The sequence below is a fragment of the Archocentrus centrarchus genome, chromosome 16 (genome assembly GCF_007364275.1).
Source record: "Archocentrus centrarchus isolate MPI-CPG fArcCen1 chromosome 16, fArcCen1, whole genome shotgun sequence".
NCBI lineage: Eukaryota > Metazoa > Chordata > Actinopteri > Cichliformes > Cichlidae > Archocentrus > Archocentrus centrarchus.
In genome coordinates, this window is record NC_044361.1 from 14,672,579 (window position 1) to 14,696,405 (window position 23,827).

Genomic DNA, 23,827 nt, shown 5'->3' on the forward strand with positions numbered 1-23,827 from the left:
GTACATTATGGTACGGTAAGATGTGGTAAAATACGGTAAGTTATGGTAAGGTACAGTACAGTACAGTAAAGTATGGTATTGTACGGTACCATATGGTAATATATGGTAAGATATGGTAAGGTACGGTATGCTACGGTACGGTAAGGTACGGTATAGTTTCCTTAGGTACGGTAAGGTACTGTATGGTACGGTACTGTATGGTACGGTATGATATGGTAAGGTATTTTAAGGCATGGCATGATACAGGTAACATATGGTATGGTACAGTGAAATACAGTAAGGTATGGTAAGGTACAGTATAGTACGGTAAAGTATGGTATGGTACGGTACATTATGGTACGGTAAGATATGGTAAGATACGGTAAGGTATGGTACCTTACCATACGGTATGCTACAGTAAGGTACGGTATAGTTCCGTAAGGTAAGGTAAGGTATGGTATGGTAAGTTATGGTACGGTATGCTACGGTATGATACGGTAAGGTGTTTTAAGGCATGGCATGATACGGTAACATACGGTATGGTACGGTAAAATACGGTAAGGTATGGTAAGGTACGGTAAGGTACAGTACAAGTACGGTAAAGTATGGTATTGTATGGTACCGTATGGAAATATATGCTAAGATACGGTAAGGTACGGTATGCTACGGTAAGGTACGGTACGGTAAGGTACGGTATAGTTTCGTAAGGTAAGGTAAGATACCATACGGTAAGTTACGGTAACGTACGGTATGGTACGGTATGGTACGGTACGGTAATGTACGGTATGGTACTGTACTGTATGGTACGGTATGATACGGTAAGGTATTTTAAGGCATGGCATGATACGGTAACATACGGTATGGTACACTAAAATACAGTAAGGTATGGTAAGGTACGGTAAGATATCGTAAGATACTGTAAGCCGGTCCACAGTGTGACTGTTATCAAGCTGGACAGGACTTGTCAGACCTTCCATGCCAAGGATGCAAGTACTTCCAAAGACTCCATGTGCAGTGGGCAAGGTTTGAGGATGATGTTGATGATGTGATGCCGCTGGCAGTGAGATATATCCAGTCCGGCAGTGAGACCAACAGTGATAACATTCAATCTACAGAAACAAACCAGCTTCATGCACCCATGCCAGCGACTCCAGCAGTTAACTGGCTCCAGTCACTCAGCTCTGATGAGCTAGCCAGACTCCAGAAAGCTGACCCGGTCCTCTCTGCCCTCCATATGTGGAAAGAGTCTGGAACACTCCCCACCAGGGATCAGGTGATGCTTGAAAGCCCTGCAGTGCGGAAGTTCTGGCTCTGCTGGCCTCAAGTTGTGCTGCGGGAGGGAGTCCTCCATTATTCCTGGGAGAGTAGGAGCTCAACATCCCACCTTGCTGCTACTTGTTCCTGCTTCCATGCAAGAAGAGATCCTGCAGGCTTGTCACAGCCCTCCCTGTTCTGGTCATCTTGGGGAAGCAAAAACCCTCGACCGCCTACGCCAGAGCTATCACTGGTATGGAATGAGTGAGGATGCTCGTCTGTTCGTAAGGAGATGCCAACATTGCAGGGCATGCAAGGCCCCAGGGCCAGTGAAAAGAGCCAAGCTGCAAAGTTACCAAGCTGGAGCACCTCTTGACCGTCTCCATTTAGACATCCTCGGTCCCTTTCCAGTATCCAGCTCTGGGAACAAGTACATTCTGATCATAATTGACCAGTTCACCCAATGGGTCAAAGCCTTCCCTGTTCCTGACCAAGGGGCGGAGACCACAGCCAGGAAAGTTGTGTATGAGTTTGTTGCTCGATTTGGAGCCCCCCTCGAGCTGCACACTGATCAGGGTGGCAATTTTGAGAGTTCCCTGTTCCAAAGTGTATGCAAGCTTTTGCAAATCACAAAAACCAGGACCACCCCCTACCATCCGGCGTCTAATGGGCAGGTAGAATGGTTCAACAGAACCCTACTCCAGATGATCCGGTGCTACGTGGACCAAAACCAAAAGACCTGGGATGAGCACCTGCCCTTGCTCACCTCAGCCTACCGCAGTTCCCGGCATGCAGTCACGGGGTTCACACCTAACCGGCTCATGCTTGGCAGAGTGGTTTACAACCACAGGATATCCAGTCTGGAGCTGCAGAACTTAAATCTTCTCGAATGGAGGTGACCGATTTCCTCTACAACCTGAAAGAGGGACTCAAGGAGGCCCAGAGCACAGCCAGGGAACACCTCCGTACTGCACAAGAACAACAGAAGAAGGTGTATGACATTCGAGCACGAGAGCATACCTACAGCATTGGTGATTTGGTGTATGTGAGGGATGACACCAAAAAAAAGGGACTAAGTCCAAAGCTCCAGGCACCCTGGAAGGGCCCCTTGATTGTTTCTGCACGCCGGGGTCCTGTCCTATATGAGATTCAAGGGTTGAAGCGCAGCCAGATAATGCATCACAATCGACTGAAACCATATGACAGTGAAGTGGTTCCTGCATGGATTTGACAATGGAGGAGCTAAGTGCTACGGCAGTGTCAAGGCCTAGGCATACAGATGGCTGAAGAGGATGTCCCGGTGCCAGAGCTGACACTACAAGAGAACGGTGACAATCTAGTGGAGAAAGGAGCTTCTCAAGAGTCATGCGATCGAGAGAGCGCACCTCAGCCAGAAGCTTTGGGATGTCAGCCCGAAGAAAGACAAGGGCTCAAAGGCATCCCAGAAAAGACTGTTAAAACGTCCAGCGGACGTGTAGTTCAAAAGCCGGAGAGATTCCGAAATTAGTTGTAAAAGAGGAACTGTTACATGTATCTTTGAGTTTGTTATGTCAGTTGAGTTAGTGTTTATCGAAAAAAAAAATTTGAATTTAAAGGAGCAATTACAGAGGCAAAGAAATGTGTTATACTGCTATTCACTTACATGTTTTGAGTTTAGTTGATTTTGTGGTGTAAACTGACAGTGATAATTTGGTTCATAGACATGTTCAGTTGTATTTGTGCTTTACTTGTACTGAAGGGACTCAGTACTCCCGGAGGGGGTAGTGTAAGGCGGTCCACAGTCGATGAGTTTGTCCCCTCCTCTTTCTCTTACGTAGTGGGTCACGTGTAATGCATATAGGATGCTTATTGGTTACGAATGTTCTATGGTTCTGAATATAGACAACAAGAGACTTTGTTTTTTGGTTACTAAGGCTACAGACGGCGCTCACGGCTCATCGCATGGACAGTGCAAACTTGCTGTTCTGTGCCTGAGCTAGAGCCCACTGCCTTCATTGATGCAAACAGCTGAATGTTCTGTACTGACCTGCCAAAGTCTCAGTAAAGTTTGTAAACTGAGGATTCCTTGTCGTGCGAAGTTTTTCCACCCACGTCATCCACACAAGTGTCCAAGCTCACTTCCACAGGAGCACAAGCACGACAATACGTAAAGGTAAAGTACGGTATGCTACGGTAAGGTACGGCATAGTTCCGTAAGGTAAGGTATGGCATGGTGCGGTAAGGTACGGTAAGGTACGGTATGGTACAGTATGCTACGGTATGCTACGGTAAGGTACTTTATGGATCCATAAAGTACGGTACGGTACAGCACAATACCGTAAGGTACGGTAAGGTAAGATAAGGTAAGGTACTGTAAGGTAAGGTACGGTATGGTATGGTGTGGAAACGTATGGTACAGTAACGTATGGTACAGTAACTTATGGTACGGTACTGTACGGTATAGCAAGAGATTGTAAGGTACTTTATGGTACGGTAAGGTATGGTACCGTACGGTATGGTTAGGCCAGCTAAGGTACCGTATGGTAAGGTACGGTACAGTAAGTTACGGTACAGTAAGGTACAGTATGGTTCCTTAAGGTACGGTACAATACCGTAAGGTACGGTACGGTATGGTAATGTATAGTATTGTACTTTATGGCATGGTACTCTACGGTATGGTACGGTACGGTATAAAACAGGTATAAAACAGTACAATACCTTACGGTACTGTGTGGTACGGTAACATACGGTAGGGTATGGTAAGGTACGGGAACATACGGTACGGAGCGGTAGGGTATGGTATGTAAGGTACGATATAGTACGGTACTGTACGGTACGGTAAAATAAGGTAAGGTGTGGTAAGGTACGGTATAGTGCGGTAAAGTAAGGTACAGTATGTTAAAGTAAGGTAAGGTACGGTACAGTAAGTTATGGTATGGTAAGGTAAGGTACGGTACGGTATGGCAAGGTATGGCACGGTAAAATACTGTAAGGTATGGTACCTTACGGTAAGATACGGTATGGTTCCGTGAGGTACTGTAAGGTACGGTACGGTATGGTAAGATACGGTAAGGTACGATATATTACAGTATATTATGGTATGGCTATGGTATTCTGTACTGTATGGTAATGTACGGTACTGTATGGTACATTATTATATGGTAAGGCATTGTACCATAAGGTAAGGTACAGTATAGTACGGTAAAGTATGGTATGGTACGGTAAGATATGGTAAGATACGGTAAGGTATGGTACCAGGGTTATTATAGTTAACGAAAACGAACGAAATAACGAAAACTGAAATTGAAAAAACATTGTCGTTAACTGAAATAAATAAAAACTAAAATTAAAAGGAAGAAACGACAACTAAGTAAAACTGAATTGTGAGTTTACAAAACTAACTAAAACTAACTGAAATTATAGATATTGTTATTTTTTCAAAAGTCTTGTGGATTGATATGAAATCATTTTTTTCCTCTCTCTGAGTTTAAGCTCGGAACGCCGTCGGGCAAATGGGTGCGCATGTGCGTGCGTGCGCACACCACACTGCTCCTCAGAGAGTCCCATGTGGACTGTTTTTTTTTTTGTTTTTTTTTTACTATGATAGCACAGATAGCAGCGAGTGTCTTGTTGTGGATGATGAAAAATGTATGGAACACTTCTCAGTCAGGAAAAAAAACACCAACATCAAAGTAGACCTGAGAAGCGCACACAAGGCAGCTACGGAAACCACTCTCATCCTACAAGGCAACCTGGCCTGCACCTCCAGAGAAACGTGACTACTCGTCGGGTCAACGCAGCCACAAAGTTGTGTTTAGTCCTTGTGCGTTTCCGGCTACTTTATCAGTCAGATAATAATCAGGATTAATAATCAAAGCATCAATATAAGGACTCACAAATGTCAGCAAATTCCTGGAGGGAGCTGCTGAAACTATGGGAATGGACGTGAAGGAATGAAGAAAGTGAAAAAACAGGGACAAATATGTTTGCACCCTAAAAACTGAGCACAAAGAGCAAGGACCAAAAAACCCCCAGCACACAACCACAAGGTAATTAACACACGCAATCCAGCTATACATGCATAAATGCGGACATGAGGTCGGACACTTCCGTAGGCTACATAGGCCGCAAAGACCCTGCAAGTCTAATCAGCGAGCATCTAACCAAGCTAGCTCCAAAACAGAAGCAGCATCAGGTGGTGAGAACATCAGGATGCAGCTGGATTTGAGCTTTGACTCCTTCAAGGAGTTTGTTTTTGTCAAACACCACATGTAGCTGTTATTAATCTGCTGCACTGAGGCTGAACTTTTTTGGGAGTTTATTGTAGAATTTATCGAGTTTTGGAGTTCATATTGTTAGCAGTTTCTCCCTGTTGATGTTCATGTGTGTCCTTAATATTACACACATTTAGCATGTAGTTCTGCTGTCTGTGAACAGTTGGTTGCTGAATATATTTCTTTAAAGGGTATCTTTAAAGGGTACCTGATTAAGTATGAAAATACTAAAACTAATACTGAAACTAACTAAAACTAACTAAAACTAAGCATAAAACCAAAAATAAAAACTAACAAAAACGAGCAAAACCACTCTGAAAACTAATTAAAACTAACTGAATTAGAGAAAAAAAAGTAAAAACTAACTAAAACTAAACTATAATGTAAAATCCAAAACTATTATAACCCTGTATGGTACCTTACCATATGGTATGCTACGGTAAGGTACGGTATAGTTCCATAAAGTAACGTAAGGTATGGTACGGTAAGTTACGGTACGGTATGCTACGGTATGATACGGTAAGGTATTTTAAGGCATGGCATGGTACAGTAACGTACGGTATGGTACGGTAAAATATGGTAAGGTATGGTAAGGTACGGCATGGTACAATAATGTACGGTTAGGTACAGTATAGTACAGTAAAGTATGGTATGTACGGTACCGTATGGTAAGATATGGTAAGATATGGTAAGGTACTGTACGCTACGGTAAGGTATGGTACGGTAAGGTACGGTATAATTTTGTAAGGTACGGTAAGGTAATATACCGTACGGTAAGTTACGGTACGGTAACGTACGGTACAGTACTGTATGGTACAGTAAAATACAGTAAGATATGGTAAGGTACAGTTTGGTATGATAATGTACGGTAAGGTACAGTATAGTACGGTAAAGTATGGTATGGTACGGTATGGTACGGTAAGATATGGTAAGATACATTAAGGTATGGTACTGTGCAGTAAAGTACGGTATGCTACGGTATGCTACGGTATGCTACGGTAAGGTACGGTACGGTAAGGTACGGTACGGTAAGCTACGGTGTTTTAAGGTATGGCATGGTACGGTAATGTACGGTAAGGTACAGTAAGGTATGGTATGGAAAGGTACGTAATGGTACGTTAAGGGAAGGTACAGTATCTTACGGTAAGGTAAGGTACGGTATGCTACGGTAAGGTACTTTTTGGTTCCGTAAAGTACGGTATGGTACAGCACGATACCGTAAGGTACGGTAAGATAAGGTATGGTATGGTAAGGTAAAGTACGGTAAGGTATGGAAAGATATGGTAAAGTACTGTATGGTACGGTAAGGTATGGTACCGTACCGTACGGTATGGTTAGGCCAGCTAAGGTACCGTATGGTAAGGTACGGTACAGTAAGGTACAGTATGGTTCCTTAAGGTATGGTACAATACCGTAAGGTATGGTATGGTACGCTACTATGTGATATGGTATGGTATAGTATTGTACTTTATGGCATGGTACTCTAAGGTATGGTACGGTATAAAACAGTACAATACCTTACCAAACTGTGCTATACCGTACCGTGCCATACCTTACTGTTCCATACCATACCGTGCCATATATTACCTTACTGCACTGTAACGTACCGTTCTGTTCCATATCAGCTTTATTCCATACTATATTGTACCTTACTGTACCGTACTACACCATACCATACCATGCCATGCCATACCGTACCGTACAGTACCATACTATAGTATACCATAACATACTGTACTATACCATAGCGTACCGTAACATTTCATAACGTATGTTACTTTACTTTGCCATACTATACAACCCCAATACCATACTGTGCCATCCCGTACGTACCGTACCTTACCGTACCATACCATGCCATACCGTACCGTATTGTTCTGTTCCATATCAGCTTTATACCATACCTTATCATACCTTACTGTAACGTACCATACCATACTGTACCATACCGTGGGTTACCATACCATAGCTTACTGTGCCATACCGTACCATTCTATTGTATACCATACCATGGCATACCATAGCATACCATACCGTATCGTACCATACCGTAGTGTAATGTACCTCGTCGTACTATACTTTCCTGTACCATACTATAATATACCATACCATACCAGACCATACCCTACCATATGGCATTGTATGGTATAAATCTGGTATGGTACATTACTCTGCAGTATATTACGGTATGCTATGGTACGGTACGGTACGTTAAGCTACAGTATGGTATGGTATGGTGTGTATGGTATGATATGGTATGGTTTGGTGTGGTGTGGTTTGGTTTAAAGCTGGCATGGTACGGTATGGTATGGTACGCTGTGGTATGGCATAATCCTGGTATGGTATGGTATGGTATGGTATGGTATGGTATGGTATAAAGCTGGTATGGTATAGCATGGCATGGTACCGTACAGTATAGTATGGTATGGTACAGTATGGTATAAAGCTGGTATGGTATAAAGCTAGTATGGTACAACACGGTATGGTACGGTTTGGTACAATATGCTATGGTACGGTATGGTATGGTATAAAGCTTGTATCAAACAGCACGATATGGTACGGTACAATATTGTATGGTACGGTATGGTGTGGTATAAAGCTGGTATGGTACAGTACAGTATGGTATGGTATGGTACGGTATGGTATAAAGCTGGTATGGTATGGTATGGTATGGTACGGACGGTGTGGTATGGTATGGTGCGGTACAGTATGGTATGGTATAGTACGATATGGTATGGCATAAAGCTTGTATGTTTCGGTATTGTACGGTATAGTACGGTATGCTATGGTATGGTATGGTAATGTGTGGTATGGTATGGTATGGTACAAAGCTGGTATGGTATGATATGGTATGGTATGATATGGTGTGGTATGGTGTGGTATGGTATGGTATGGTATGGTATGGTATGGTATGGTATGGTATGGTATGATATGGTATTGTATGGTAAGGTATGGTATGGTATGGTATGGTATGGCATGTTATGTATAAACTGGTATTTTACGATGGGGTATGGTAAGTTATGGTATGGTACGGTATGGTACTGTGTGGTACTGTGTGGTACTGTGTGGTACGGTGCGGTACGATACGGTGCCGTATGGTACGGTGCGGTATGCTAAGGGATCGTATGGTACGTATGACACGGTATTGTGTGGCATGGTATGGTATGTAGGGTATGGTATGGTGTGGCATGGTAAACAGGTGGTGTGGCACAGTATGGTATAATGCTGGTATGGTATGGTATGATATGATATAAAGCTGGTATGGTATGGTATGGTATGGTATGGTATGGTATGGTATGGTATGGTACAAGATGGCACGGTACGGTATGGTACAGTAGGGTATGGTACGATATGGTATAAAGCTGGTATAGAACAGCATGATATGGTACGGTACAGTATAGTATGGTATGGTACAGTATTGAATAAAGCTGGTATGGTACGATATGTTATGGTATGGTAAAAACCTGGTATCCTATAGAGCTGGTATGGTATGGTTTGGTACGGTATGGTATGGTATGGTATGGTATGGTATGGTATAAAGCTTGTATGGTTCGGTATTGTAAGGTATGGTATGGTATGGTATGGTATGGTATGGTATGGTATGGTATGGGATAAAGTTGGTATGGTATGGTATGGTATGGTATAAACTTTGTATGGTATAAAGCTGGTATGGTACATTATGGTATGGTATCTTTTAAAGCTGGTATGGTATTGTATTGTACGGTATGGTATGGTATGGTACGGTATGATTCGGTATGGTATAAAGTAGGGATGCACCGATCCGATATTCAGTATCGGTATCGGTCCGATCCTGGCCTAAATTACTGGATTGGATATCAGAAAGAAATCAAAAATGCAATCCGATCCAATCCACATTAGGTGCATTATAGTTGTCCGTTTTCTTCTTCTTGTGGGTTTGCGGTTGACCAAACCAGCTTAGACCTGCATTACCGCCACCTACTGGAATGGAGTGGGGGTCAGGAAACAACGCCCTCAGTTCTCCGTCGCTGTGACGGATTCCCTTTGACACTGAGTGGTTCATCGCGGACATGTTTTTCCACACCTTCACTGCTCTCTGCGTGTTTTTGTGTTGTGCTCGCTGTGCTGAGAATTTCAGCTGTTATTTTTTCCTCTACTTCAGCTCCTGGACATACTCCTAGCGAGCGCCACATCCGGTACCGGAAGGACCCCTTCCCTTTCAAAATATTTTTTATATTTCAATACCTGGTTAGCAGTGGCAGATGCTGGTCTTTCAAGGAGGGGAAGCTCAGTTTCGGCCTACATCATAAAATGTGTCGGTTTATTTATACAGCAGCACCCGCTGGACAGAAACTGCGATAGAAGTCAGAAAGAGTGATAGAAGTCAGTCTCCAAACACAAGCAGCTACAAAAAACCCACCAGAAATAGAAGTTGGATTTGTCGCTAGTCGTTTTTAACAAAGAAAATGCCGCTAAGAGGATTAGGAAAGTCTCCGGTTCAACTCAGAACAGAATGAAAATGCTCCCACGGATGTTTACACCAAAAGATCGCTGATTCGCTCATTTCGTTGTCAATCAAAAAGGGATTCAGCCTCAGACAGATCATCCAATCATCATGCAGAAGCTGAGCGTCCGGGCCGGCCGAGGCCAGCCCACTGCCCCATAGACCCCCAGAGACGCTGAGCGTCCGATGGGCGGGACAAAGCCCAGCATTTATCCAATGACTCGTCTTGTTTCGCTGCAGTCTTAGCTTCGCTATTGAACTCTGTAGACGCTCAGCGTCCACGCTGTTTAAAGCCCTGTGAAGCTGTGGGAACGAGTGAGAGGAAAGCCACGTCGTTACCAGTGATAAGAAGCTGATTCTGAACAAAAGCTGAGCGCGTTGTAGCGCATATTTAGTCAGTGACATGTACACACAACAGTATATATATATGACCACTTATTTTTTGACATTTTAGGGGAAGCTGAGCTTCCCTTGCAGTCTTAGAGCAATCGCCTCTGCTGGTTAGTGACTAAATGTAGACCTGCAGTAGAAACGTATTTAGGAGAATACTTGTGAATGTAAAGCATTACAAGATTATGCTCACGCAGCCCCCAGTTTTTCAACATAAACACTGATGCCCTTTTGATGTATATCCCTCTGTTTTTACCTCCTATGAGTTTCTCCAGATGTCAGCTTTTGGTTTTTAATTTTTTTTTTCAGCTGATTTACGTGCAGCCTGTCGGCACAAGTGCAAACTTTGAATGCACACATAGCAGATAAGACTCATGTGCATCCTGTGAATAAAAGACAAATGAACAAGTACTTTGAAAAAATGTAACATTGATAAAAGTACTTAAGTGATTTTGGTCATTAACCCTTGAGGCACCTTTAAACTGATTATACATTTTTTTATCTTTAGGTCCCAAAATGTTACAGCTGCTTAAACTATAAACATTCAGTGTTAATTATTTTCACCTTCACTGCATCACCTTTTTATATACATTTTGGGTTGTTCAAAAGAAGCCAGATTTTATATAAAGTTAAAAAAAAACAATAAGTAATATTTTCCAAAAATAAAACTGCGTTTACAAGCGAACTACACAAATACAGCAGACCGACAATCCAATCCAACACGTCTTACCGGCTTCCTTCTTGCACATCACCGGGCAGGATTTTTAATGGCTGCCGCCTTTTCCAGAACGTGAGGCTGACTGTAGCGGAAGCTGCGGCGGACCGTCTCGTAGGTTTTGCAAGAAGCTGTAAAACATTTTTGTACATTGTAAATAAAGAGCATAAACACAGTGTATACATAAACATATACAGGCAAAAAACACACAAACAAACACCACCAATAGATACTTACACACAATAGGAACACTCACACTCGCGTTGTGAGGCGAACACAGTCTGTGGAAAATAAAGGTGAAAATAAATAAGAGCAAAAACATTTTAAGTTCTTCTCTCCTCCACACATTGAATACTGCGTGCTTTGTTTCTGATTCTTACCTCTGCAGAGGATCATACCGGCTTTTATTGGATTCAGAGTTGTGCAGGCCCCGAACTGCTTCCAATAAGATGAAACTAAATAAAAATAAGAACCCAAATCACAATACGTCTGTCAGCTTACTGTGACCATTCCGCCACTCTTAGTATTTTTGTTTTAGAAACGATCAAGTCTTATCGCAGTTTTCAGACTGTGCTGCCGTCTTTTCTTTGTTAGAGTCCAGAGCATCGAGTCTCTACACAATAGACGCCATCTTGTCTTTAAGTTGCGAAAAAACAGGAGATAACCCACTCATTGCAGCCAGCAGTGTCTTCTCGTCTGCAGCGGGGCTGGTTGAAGCTGGCCAGTAGAGAGGCCCGCTTTCACGAGGAGCTTCTGGGGTGTTGAAAATATAGACGGCCTCCATTGTCGTACCAGGAAAGCAGTGTAGACAAAGAACGCCATTCAGTTTGAACGGAAGAGAACGACCGCGCTGATTTCCTTTGGTCTTGCGAGACCTTCAGCGTGATCCCGCACGTGATCTGTATTGTCCAATCACAGGCGAGGACGCTGCCACATGGAATTCAATTCATTTCATTTCAATTCAATTCAGTTTTATTTATATACCGCCAAATCACAACCAACAGTCGCCTCAAGGCGCTTTGTATTGCGGGTAAAGACCCTACAACAATACAGAGAAAACCCAACAGTCAAAACGACCCCCTATGAGCTGGAAGACACACATCCACTGTCCGTTTTTTTTTTTTTTTTTACATTTTTCTCATGAAGGTTTTGCTGATATCTCCTATGTACATCCATGTATAGCAAAATAAAAGTTTATATGTTTATATGTTTTCTTATTACATCTGCCTTGGTAGTCTTTAATGTCATTAATGCATGTGAACATTCACTGAACGTTTATGGCAGCGTTCATGGGATGTTGTCTGAATGTTCAATGCTAGCTGGGAAGCCACTGCACAGAAGAGGATGATGGTGTGACAGACTTTTTGTTACAGTGAATTAGACTGAAAACTGAGTATGCTTTTCAATGAAAATAATGCTTTTAGTGTCACCAAAATCAAGATATAGCCTTTGTTTATCTCCCTCAGTCCACTAAAGTTCAGGGTTCACAAAAAACTCCAAGACAGAAGCTCACAGCCTTATTGGAAAAAGGGACAAAAGCTGAAAACGTCCAAAAGTATATTTCCAACTAGATAATACTAATTTATAAAATAGAATGACTTCTTCTGAGTTTAATCTTGTTTGAATGTTTTGCTTTATAATTTATGTGTAGTCACATTGTAATGGAAAAAGGCTTAAAAACTGATAATGTAAATTTGATTATATATCTCAAAATAAAAATATGCTGCTTACAACTGTTGGGAGGAGTAGACCTCTGGCTAGTACTTGTGACCACTGGTGAGTACTTGATTTGCATTTGTATGACTCACAGAAACCTCCTTTACATATGAGAGCCTGCCCTAGACCTGAGTAGAGGGGGGGAGCTCAGGGAGCACTGACACAGAGAGTCCAAGGCAGTTTCCCTACAGTTTATTGTTCTGGCCAAAGCCTCCTGCCGAGAGCCCTAAAGCTCAAGGCGTGCAGCAATATTACATGCAAGAAACTGTCGAAAAACCTACTTTTCATGCAGTGCGTGTCAACCAAGACAGCCCTACAACATCCAGAGCCTTCAGGAACTCAGGGCGAATCTTGTCCACCCCAGGGGCCCTGCCACCAAGGAGTTGTTTAACTGCCTCAGTGACCTCACCCCCAGTGATGGCCAGGTCATCCCCCTCGTCCCCAGACTCTTCTTCTACTACAGAAGGCATGTCAGTGTGATTCAGGAGGTCCTCGAAGTATTCCTTCCACCGTCCGACTATAGCCTCAGTTGAAGTCAGCAGCACCCCACCCACACTATAAACCATGTGAGTGGAGTACTGCTTTCCTCTCCTGAGTCGCCTGACGGTTTACCAGAATCGCTTCGATGCCGTCCGAAAGTCTTGTTCCATAGCCTCACCGAACTCCTCCCACACCCAAGTTTTTGTGTCGGCCACTGCCCGAGCTGCGTTCCGCTTGGCCTGTCGATACCTGTCAGCTGCCTCCGGAGTCCCACAGGCTAACCAAGCCTGATAGGACTCTTTCTTCAGCTTGATGACTTCCTTCACCTCCGGTGACCACCATCTCGTTTGGGGGTTACCACCATGACAGGCACCAACCACCTTGCAGCCACAGCTCTGAGCAGCAGCCTCAACAATGGAGGTTCCTCCGTGAATCGCCACCTTATCGTGGTGGAGGGGTTTGTGTGTCCCAGTGATCCCAGGAGCTATGTTGCCCGGGGGCTTGTCCCCCTGGTAGGGCCTCCCATGGCAAATTGGTCCTGGGTGAGGGTCCAGACAAAGAGCGGTTCAGAAGACCCCTATGTCTATAAAAGCAAGGGAACAGTTTACCCTGCCTGGGATAGGGTTACCGGGGCCCCACCCTGGAGCCAGGCCTGGGGAGGGAGCTCAAGGGAGAGCGTCTGGTGGCTGGGCATTAGCCTGTGGTGCTCGGCCAGGCGCAGCCCGTAGAGGTTACATGGGCCCGCCCTCCTGTAGGCCCACCACCCACAGGAGGTGTCGTAGGGGTCGGGTGCAGTGTGTGTTGGGCAGTGGTCGAGGGCAGAGGCCCTGGCAGACCGATCCCCGGCTATCGAGACTGGCTATTGGGACATGGAATGTCACCTCTCTGGTGGGGAAGGAGCCTGAGCTAGTGCATGAGGTTAAGATACCAGCTAGATATAGTTGGGCTCACCTCAACGCATGGCCTGGGCTCTAGAACCAGTCTCCTGGAGAAGGGCTGGACTCTGTTCCAGTCTGGAGTTGCCCTCGGTGAGAGGTGGCGAGCTGGGGTGGGTATTCTTGTATCCCCCCGGCTTGCTGCCTGTACATCGGAGTTTTCACCAGTGGATGAGAGGGTTGTTTCCCTGCGCCTTCGGGCCAGGGAACGGGTCCTGACTGTTGTTTGCGCTTATGCACCAAATGACAGTTCAGAGTACCCACCCTTTTTGGAGTCGCTGGGCAGGGTGCTGGAGAGTGCTCCATCTGGTGACTCCATAGTCTTGCTGGGAGACTTCAACGCTCATGTGGGCAATGACAGTGAGACCTGGAGGGGCGTGATTGGGAGGAACGGCCTGCCCGATCTGAACCCAAATTGTGTCTTGTTATTGGACTTCTGTGCAAACCACAGTTTGTCCATAACAAACACCATGTTCGAACATAAGGATGTCCATAAGTGCACATGGCACCAGGACACCCTAGGTCGCAGGTCGATGATCGATTTTGTAATCGTATCATCAGATCTGCAGCCGTATGTTTTGGACATTCGGGTGAAGAGAGGAGCTGAGCTGTCAACTGATCACCACCTGGTGCTGAGTTGGATCAGGTGGCGGGGGAAGATGCTGGACAGACCTGGTGCACCTAAACGTATTGTGAGGGTGTGCTGGGAATGCCTGGCAGAAGCCCCAGTCCGGGAGATCTTCAACTCCCACCTCCGGCAGAACTTCAACAGCATTCCGAGGGAGGTTGAGGACATTGAGTCTGAATGGACCATGTTCCCCACCTCCTCCAATAGAATACTTGATTGCTAAAATAATCAATAGTTGCAGCCCTAATGAAATGTGCAATATACCATAAGCCAATGAATCACCTTCTCACATAGGAGCAACAGGATTCAGGTGATAGAGCGATTGTTGTAAGTAAAGTTTATTTATAAAGTGCTTTACACGGACAAAAAGTCACAAAGTGCTGTACAATAATTAAAACACAATATCAAAAAAAAAAAAAAAACAGATAAAACACCATGTTAAAACATAACATTACCATATTAAAAGAAAAATAATAAAAATAAAGTCAACAGAAAGTCTGGTTAAACAGAAAGGTTTTCAGCTGTTTCTTAAAAGATGCCACAGAGTCAGCTAAATGGAGATGGAGTGGTCAACAGTTCCGGAGCCACTGCCTGAAAAGCTCTGCCCCCCTGGTCCTTAGCCTTGTATGTGGGACAACTAAAAGGTTTTGTTGTGTAAGAGACTGTTGACTTGCGTAAAATTGATCCAGGCATTTAAAACAATTTTTAAAAATAATAATGCAAAAAAGATCGGATTTGTATCGTGCCATCCCTAGTATAAAGCTGGTATGGTATGGTATGGTACGGTATGATTTGGTATGGTATAAAGCTGGTATGGTACGGTGTGGTATGGTATGGTATAAAACTGGTATGGTATGGTATGGTATGGTATGGTATAAAGGTGGTGTGGTATAAAGCTGCAGATGGTTTAACCCTGAATTTTCAGTATTACAAAGGTGATTAACCACATTGCTATGGTAACTTATGCAGATCTAACCTGCTCTGAAGCAGTTTATGTTCAAGATATGAAATAAGCACGTACAAAACCACCACCTACTGACCAGACAGTTCTCTGGAAAAAAGTTTCACGTTTGCTGGAAGAACCCTTCGGGGCACAGATAATTAAAGAGTGTGAAATGTCCTTTTTTCCAGTTACAGATGCAGCCACCTAAAGTAGCCGCATCCAGCCAGACGTCGGCCAGCTGAAGTCCCGCCCCCAGCAGGCCGACGTCTGGCTGGCGTCGGGCTGGAAGTCCCCCTCCTTCTCCTGGGCGTATCTACTTTCCAGCATGAACACACCCCTTTCCCTCAATTGTAGACTGTCACCAAAAGGTGGCGCCTTCTTAACAAAAACGTTGAGTTCTTTGATTCACAAATGTTATGTTAACATTTCTTGAAGTACAGTAGCAAGTTTAGAAATCCTAAAATAGATGCATAAAAGTATAAAAAAAGTATGACCTTTCACACATTTCCATTGCAAATCACCAAAAGATTATTTTGTTTCACTTAATCTTTTAGCTAAATATGTAAATAAATACAGTACAGTAGGTTAAAAAAGAAGCGATCCTGCGCTGAGCAATCCACGCTGTCTCCCTTTTCAATCAAATGTTTTGGGCTGCACTTTCATTTCTTACTGTGATACAAAAAGTTCACTGTCTGTGTTACGGTGCTTATGACGGGTTCTGTCTTCAGGACTGTCCCGCTGTCTGATGCAGTGATGCACTGTCAGCGCACCTGTGCATGTCTCCCTCTGCATCATTAATGATAGCTAAAGGAAATCATCTCACGGCCAGCATAAATTTAGATCGCGGATGTGGCCGCGGGCCTTCAGTGTGACACGTGGAGTATTGTAGAAGGAGGTAACAACATTAGGATAATACAGGGACTTTGAGGTGATGGAGGTAATGTTAGCTCTGTTATATGAGAATGATGAGCAATGTATGTATAGATTTTTATACATTTTTTGTATATTTTATACATTGTTTATTTTCTGTATATTTCTTGATTATATTAGATTATAATATTTTTATTTGTATTTTAGAGAGTTTGATTTTCTGTTGCATGGCACTGAACAGGAGTGGCCCTCCAATCTCATTGTACATCCTGTATAATGACAATAAAGGCATTCTATTCTATTCTATTCAATGGCGATGTATTAGTATCAGTATTTATTGGTATTTGCATACGTCCAAAAATTTGGAAGCCACAGAACCGTAATCTGATAAAATAGCAAACAGTCAAGGCCGAGAAGTGTTGGATGAGCAACAAGTGTCCCTTTTAGGTGCACAGTAGTTTGAATTATTAGCCTCTATGCTGACTAAACATATTTTTATAAGCACTCAAAAAAGTCAAACAACAGATTTAACAACTTCTAAATGAGACGCACAAGCTTTGCAATTAAATCATTATTACTAAAGTGAGTGTCTCGGCCAGAATTCCAGGGCCGATTTTTTGTCCCGGTCCAGCCCTGGTGATACCCATTCATAATCCAGTGTTGGATTATTCTATATGATGTGGGCACAGCTCAACTCTTTGGGGAAGACATGTTGCGGGACTTGCGTAATAATTCATCATGAAGATAATATGTTGATTAGAACCCATTTAGCATACAATTTTAAGAGACATATACAGTATGGAAAAAATGCCAAAGACAGGACCGTTGTGTTGTATTTTTGCAGTTTTACTTCACACTCATCTTTGTCAACAAGGGGGTGGGACGAGAGAGAAAAAACACATTTTATGGGAAAAAGATTCAACAAGAGCTGTTCTTCATAATACACAGAGAACACGTGAAAACATAGTTGGTGCTGAAAGTTTTTAATTTTTATTGTTGAAAACAACAAAACCTTAAAGCTTATAAAAATCCCAGACGCTGTCTTGCTGGGTCCAGCTTTCGGGGACTCCTGAGTCTCTCATTTATCCTCCTTCTAATGTTGTGCCATTGTTGCCCGGACAGGTCTGGAAATCTCTGCTGTACACAACAGACAACCTTCTCCTTGACCTGCCGTGGCAACTCATCCTTCCCGTTTGTTCCGCTCCAGTTGACCCTCTTTGCCCAGCTCTGATATGTTTCAAATGGCGTTATAGCCATGAAAACATTAGCGGCATAATTTTCAGGGCGATATTCACCGCGCAGAAAGCAGTCTTTATAAAACTCCTCGTCGCGCTCGGCGGTCAGAGCCCTCCCGCTGGGGAGTTGTGTGGCCGGTGTAGGCGGTGTTGGAACCAATGGTGGGATGCTCCCCGGGCCCTCCCTGGGTGGCACTGGGGTTCTCTCTTGAGACGGTGGGGAAGCGATGGGAAGGTAAAGCCATCGTGCTGGCGTAATGGACCCGGTGTTCGTTGAGGACGGGATGGTAGGTTCGTCCTCTCTGGCTGGTGTTGTGTTTACTGATGAAGGTGGAGAGGGGACTGAGAGAGTACGCCGGCGGTCCCCTATAGACTGTGGTGTCGAAAGGGCCTCTTCTCTCTGCACAGGAGAGCCTGCATTTGAAAAAAGCTGACGCCTGATACTCTCGGGCGGATGTGTTTCCAAAGCGGTCAGTCTTTCCATAACGCTGTCCAAAGTAGCCCTTAACGTGGCACATCCTTCGCACTCCACCGGCGGTGCAGGCGCAGGCCCGTTAGAGTGTTCAAGCTGTGCCTCAATGGCACCCAGTCGTTTTCTTAAGCTGGAAAGTTCATGGACATACTGCTGTTTCCAGGTGCTGACTGGGCCCACTCCTGTCTCAACGCAAATGGTGGAAGCCTGTGGAAAAAAATAAAATCAGTGTTACTTATGTGTCACGCAAAAGCATCTTGACCTATTTAAAAACACGTCACACTGCATAAAATATAGAACAGCAAAACTTACTGCTTTCTTCTTCACCAAGCGAACAGTCTTCTTTGGCGGCACTGTTGATGTTTTTTTCCGTTTTATCTGTGGAGACGGCATCTTGCCCTGGGCAAAATCATGGTAGCATTTTAGGCAACGTACTGTCATAACGATAAACATCATACTGTGTTACTGTCTCCTTACCCTTGGTGCAGGCCGTTTTGGTCCGTGTTTGTAAAAAGCCGGAGCCTCCATCCTCCAAATGAATCCGTGGCACAAATGCAGAAAAGTGGCGTTTCACAGACCTTCAGCTCTATTTATCTTCTGCATACTGAACTCTAGGTGTGATTGTTGCTCATTGGTCAGACTACCTGTAGGAGCAGTTAGCCAATCACAAAATTCCGTTAAGGTATGACAGTATACATGCAGTACAGTTCATTGTGTCAGCCTTGTACTGTTCAACTACCATTGCAAGATTGAAGCAGAGATGACTAAAATCAGCAAGGAGAACTCTCGACAGATCCGGCTCATGAAGTCAAATGGAAAATCAGCAGTGGAGATTCAAAAGCATTTTGCAAGCCTGGGCATCAAAGTGTCACTGCGCTGTGTTCGCTACCACTACAGGGAAAGGAAACGTCGACCTGCAAAGCCAAGTAAACTGCAAAAGTAAGCCATTACATTATAATGCTCCAGATTTTGTTAGCAAGTTTAGTTGCTATTCTATAGCACCATATTAAAAATGGCCTTCTGATGTTCCGATGTCTAATGCTTTATAATTATTCTTCTTATTATTGTACTTCCACAGTGATGTTATGCTTGCTATTGATAACATGACAAAGGCCAATGATGAGATGACCGCCAACGTGTTACAAAAGCACCTCCTGAGAAATATGGGGACATCGTTGAGTCTGACAAGCATTCGTCGTGCCAGAAGACATCTTGGGTGGAGATATGGAAAGACCCGATTCTTCCCAATGATAAAGGAGCGTAATAAGGAGGCAAGGCATCAGCAGGCTCTTCAGTGGATAGAGTCGGGAGAAATATGGCATGACGTGCTTTTCACTGACGAAACAACCGTGGCTCTAGAGCACTACAGTTTTCAAAGGAAAAACCACTTTGTTCCCAAATCAAAGCCAAAACATCCACTTAAGCTTCATGTGTGGGGAATGATTTCCAGACATGGCGCAGGTCCCATGGTCATATTTGAGGGAATAATGGACAGACAGTATTTTGAAGAGACAATAATTAAAGAAGCCTCTGCCCCATATGTAAGGAAACACTTTGGCCAGAATCACCGTTTCTTCCAGGACAATGACCCAAAGCACACTGCCGCTTCAGCATGCATTGCATCGGAGGGAATCAACTGGGTGAAAACTCCGGCTGAATCGCCCGATTTAAATCCCATCGAGCTTGTTTGGCACTCCATGAAAGACTTCATACGTAAAGAAGCAAAGCCTGGAACAAAACAGGAACTTATTGAAGCAATACAACTATTTTGGACCACGCGGGTTACTCCGGACTTCTGTAACCGAATTATTACTGGCTTGCACAACGTTCTGCGGCTTATAGTTAAGAAGAAGGGGGGGCAGAGTGGAAAATAAAACCGTTTGATAAGTGACATACACATATTTTGCTGAAACATACTGGTTATAAGGGGTGTCAGAATGTATTGGTGCCACTTTGAAAAATGTTTGTGTATTGGTATATTGTTTGCATGTACAAACATTTTCATGTAAAATAAAAACCATGTTACCGTGACAACGTGTGTTTTGGTCATGATAATCTTCACTCAAAGTCAAAACAAGCACAATTTACACTACCCAACATTTTGAAATTGATTGTGTAGTGTGAAACACAGCAAAACCAAAAGGCATGATGAAGCAAATGCACTCCTAACCCTGATCTTAATTGTAATGAAACTTTTGCAGCATTAAACGATGCAGCGCTCGCAGCCTGTCCGAGGTCCCGGGCTGAACTTCAAGCTCAGCCCGTCCCTCGAGACAAGACTCACTGCGCCACTATAATGACCGCTTTAATCTCATCTTTCAATTGTTTTTTAATGGACAGTTCCACTTACAATTACAACACAGCCTAGCAATCAACAGGCGTAATGTATTGATGCTTAATCCCAGCGCTCTCTGTCACCCTTGGCCTTTTGTACCGTGGCCACGCCAGGGCGTCTGCTCCCGGTCAGTGTGAAATCCGATTAGCATGATAGGCCTTAGTAAACGCTGCTTCCAGGTGTGCCTTAGCATAATTGCGTATTACAAATGAGCCATTTGGCGAAGGCTAATTTTTTCTTGGTATCTGCACATCCAGTCGTCTGGCATGCAGGACACAAAACAGCGGATCTACGGAGTTCAAGTATCACATTTACTTTTCCATCTCAAACAGAAACTAAATATTTCACCGGGTCATAACTGCATACTATGGGAAGGAACCTGAAAAACCGGGAGTCTTTCTTTCCATTATTATTATTGGTTGTGCATACTGTAAGATCATGAACGTAGCCCGGACAGACACAGAGAACACAGAGGATTCCTGCTCAATGGCACCAAATACGGTTCTGCATTTAATCAAACGCCACTTTATGAGACAGACCTCTGAAACAGGAACCTGTAAGAACACAGATTTTTACACGTACTGTATACAGAACATGTCGCTGTTTATATAAAGTGACCTCCAGCACTGTTTAGACGCTGTGGGTGATAAACAGTGAAGGTTTTTTCCTTGGTTTTAGGTTTTTGCCTGTTCTTTGATCGACAAGAATGACAACAAGACAAGGGAAATGAGGAGTCTTTTTCCTAATTTAATATAATATAATGAGAGCCATTTCCAAAACAGATTACAGGTTAAGCCGGGTTGCATTGCCAGCATCTTGCTGCTGGGGTGCAAGACATTCCAGATGGCACCAACCTTGGTGATTATCTAGACAACTTGAGCTTACATGGGGAAATATATATGTTACATTTCACATGGGCATAAAATCATTAAAATGATTAATTTACTGATTAGCTTCAATGCTTCAACAGGATTCCCACTTTTCATTATATACAGAATCAGGGGCGTAGCGGCCATCGAGAGGTTTCGCCAACCGGCCGGCCATTCCCAGGCCAAACCGGCTGGTGATCAGAATTATTATTTTATTTTTTACCCAATTTCGCTGGCGATGCAGCGCTCGCAGCCTGTCCGAGGTCCTGGGCTGAATTTCAAGCTCAGCCCGTCTCTCGAGACAAGACTCACTGCGCCACTATAATGACCGCTTTAATCTCATCTTTCTATTGTTTTTTAATGGACAGTTCCACTTACAATTACAACACAGCCTAGCAATCAACAGGCGTATTGTACTGATGCTTAATCCCAGCGCTCTCTGACACCCTTGGCCTTTTGTACCGGGGCCACCCCAGGGCGTCTGCTCCCGGTCAGTGTGAAATCCGATTAGCATGATAGGCCTTAGTAAACGCTGCTTCCAGGTGTGCCTTAGCATAATTGCGTAGTAAAAATGAGCCATTTGGCGAAGGCTAATTTTTTCTTGGTATCTGCACATCCAGTCGTCTGGCATGCAGGCCACATGCAGGCTACTGAGGCTTCTGTGACAACCACCATAGCAACAGCTTTTTAAGGCCGTTTTAAAAACATCCTCAGTGTTCATAACGCACAAAAATATATGATTTGGAACAAAAATATATGATTTGAAACAATTACAGCTGCGGCGGTATCTTTAAACGTTGTTTGCATAGACGATCATGAATGATACGATGTAGCTAGCAGTGAATGAGGTGACGTCATTGCTTGCGCGGTTCACAGTCTGTTCAGTCTGTTGAGATTTCACAGCCGTCACCTGAATATTACTCCAATTAACATGTGTTTACGTCCTCAGGACCATCTCAGGTCCACCATTACAATTTCAGCCTACAAAATGATTTCAATATGAACACACACTCTAACATCAGTGCGCTATATGAAGTCCAAACCTGAAAATAAATATTATGTTTGTAAACATTCGTGTCTCTGAAATAAGTACAGCTGTTCATGTTTGTCATTACAATTTTATTTGTTTAGATAATTGTGAACTTCACATTGTGTATCTACTCAGAGTCTCAGCAACCTTCAGTCACACTGTAAGACATTTCAAGTCAGTTAAACTTGCAAATGAAAGTCCACCTGCTGCCTTAAAATCGCATGTTAACTCAACTAGCAGTTTTTCATTGTTTCAACTCAGAAATGAAAGTTAAAAAAGTTGATTGTACTACACTGTTGTTGTTGTCTTAATGTAGTTCTTAAAGTTGTCAAAGTTCATTTAACTTTTTATCATTTGCTGTCTCAACTTGATACTTTGAGTTAAATCAAAAAATCATTACACATTATTGGTGCAAGAAAACTATTTATCAGTTGTTGTTTCAACTTAATACTGTAAGTTAAAACAATAAAATATTAAACATCATCAATATATTATACTTTCTTTAGCTAGTTGAACAAACACACATTTCTGCATGCTTGTAACTCACTGTTTTGCGTTCAAATAACTTACTATATGAAATACAACTCTCCCTTTCAAGTTAAAAGAATTTAAATTTCAAATTTGTTTCAACTCTCATTATATATGACAGAACACACCGAATGCTTGCATTTATCCGAAATTACAACGTTTATTAATAAAAAAAATCTTCATAAACTTTACCACCATGCTTTCACAACCAAACAGCAAACCACATGGGAGGGGGATGGAGAAAGTGGGGTTGTAAAAAGAGAAGATGGGGTTGTGGGAACAGAGAGCGAGCAAGGGAGAGAAGAAGAAGGTTGTAGACACAGAGAAGGTGAGGTAAAGTTGTAGGTAGGTTCATAAAACCTTATGAACAAAGAACAAAAATGCCCAACATTGTAAACAATCAAAAAACATTTGTGATATTTAAACACAAGTTAAATTTTTACAAGCGATATCTAAGCAGTTTATTTCTTAGTTGTGCATTGGTCTGGTTTAATGTTCATGATGACCTTCTGCAGGAACTCAAAGGAGTACCTCATATTTTGTGGTTACTCAAGGTTAAGGCAGTAGATGGTGCCCAGTAACATGGCAAAGCCAGTGGGCACATCTCTGATGTCATGTAGGATGATCTTTTGCTCTACTACCACAGCCACATTGAAGACCTCTAAAGGGAATGCATCCTGCAGAGGGCCTTCGTGTCCAATCAGCAGTCCAA

At 43.3% G+C, this 23,827-nt stretch overlaps 1 protein-coding gene across 1 annotated transcript; it reads right to left on the reverse strand.

The window, feature by feature from the left end:
- Positions 1-17,666: 17,666 nt before the first annotated feature.
- LOC115794000 (uncharacterized) lies at positions 17,667-18,746 on the reverse strand. The gene is made up of 2 exons (XM_030749226.1): positions 18,666-18,746; positions 17,667-18,560 (listed from the first exon to the last, which is right to left on the reverse strand). The coding sequence occupies exons 1-2, from the start codon at positions 18,744-18,746 to the stop codon at positions 17,667-17,669; spliced, it is 975 nt and encodes a 324-aa protein (XP_030605086.1).
- Positions 18,747-23,827: the final 5,081 nt, after the last annotated feature.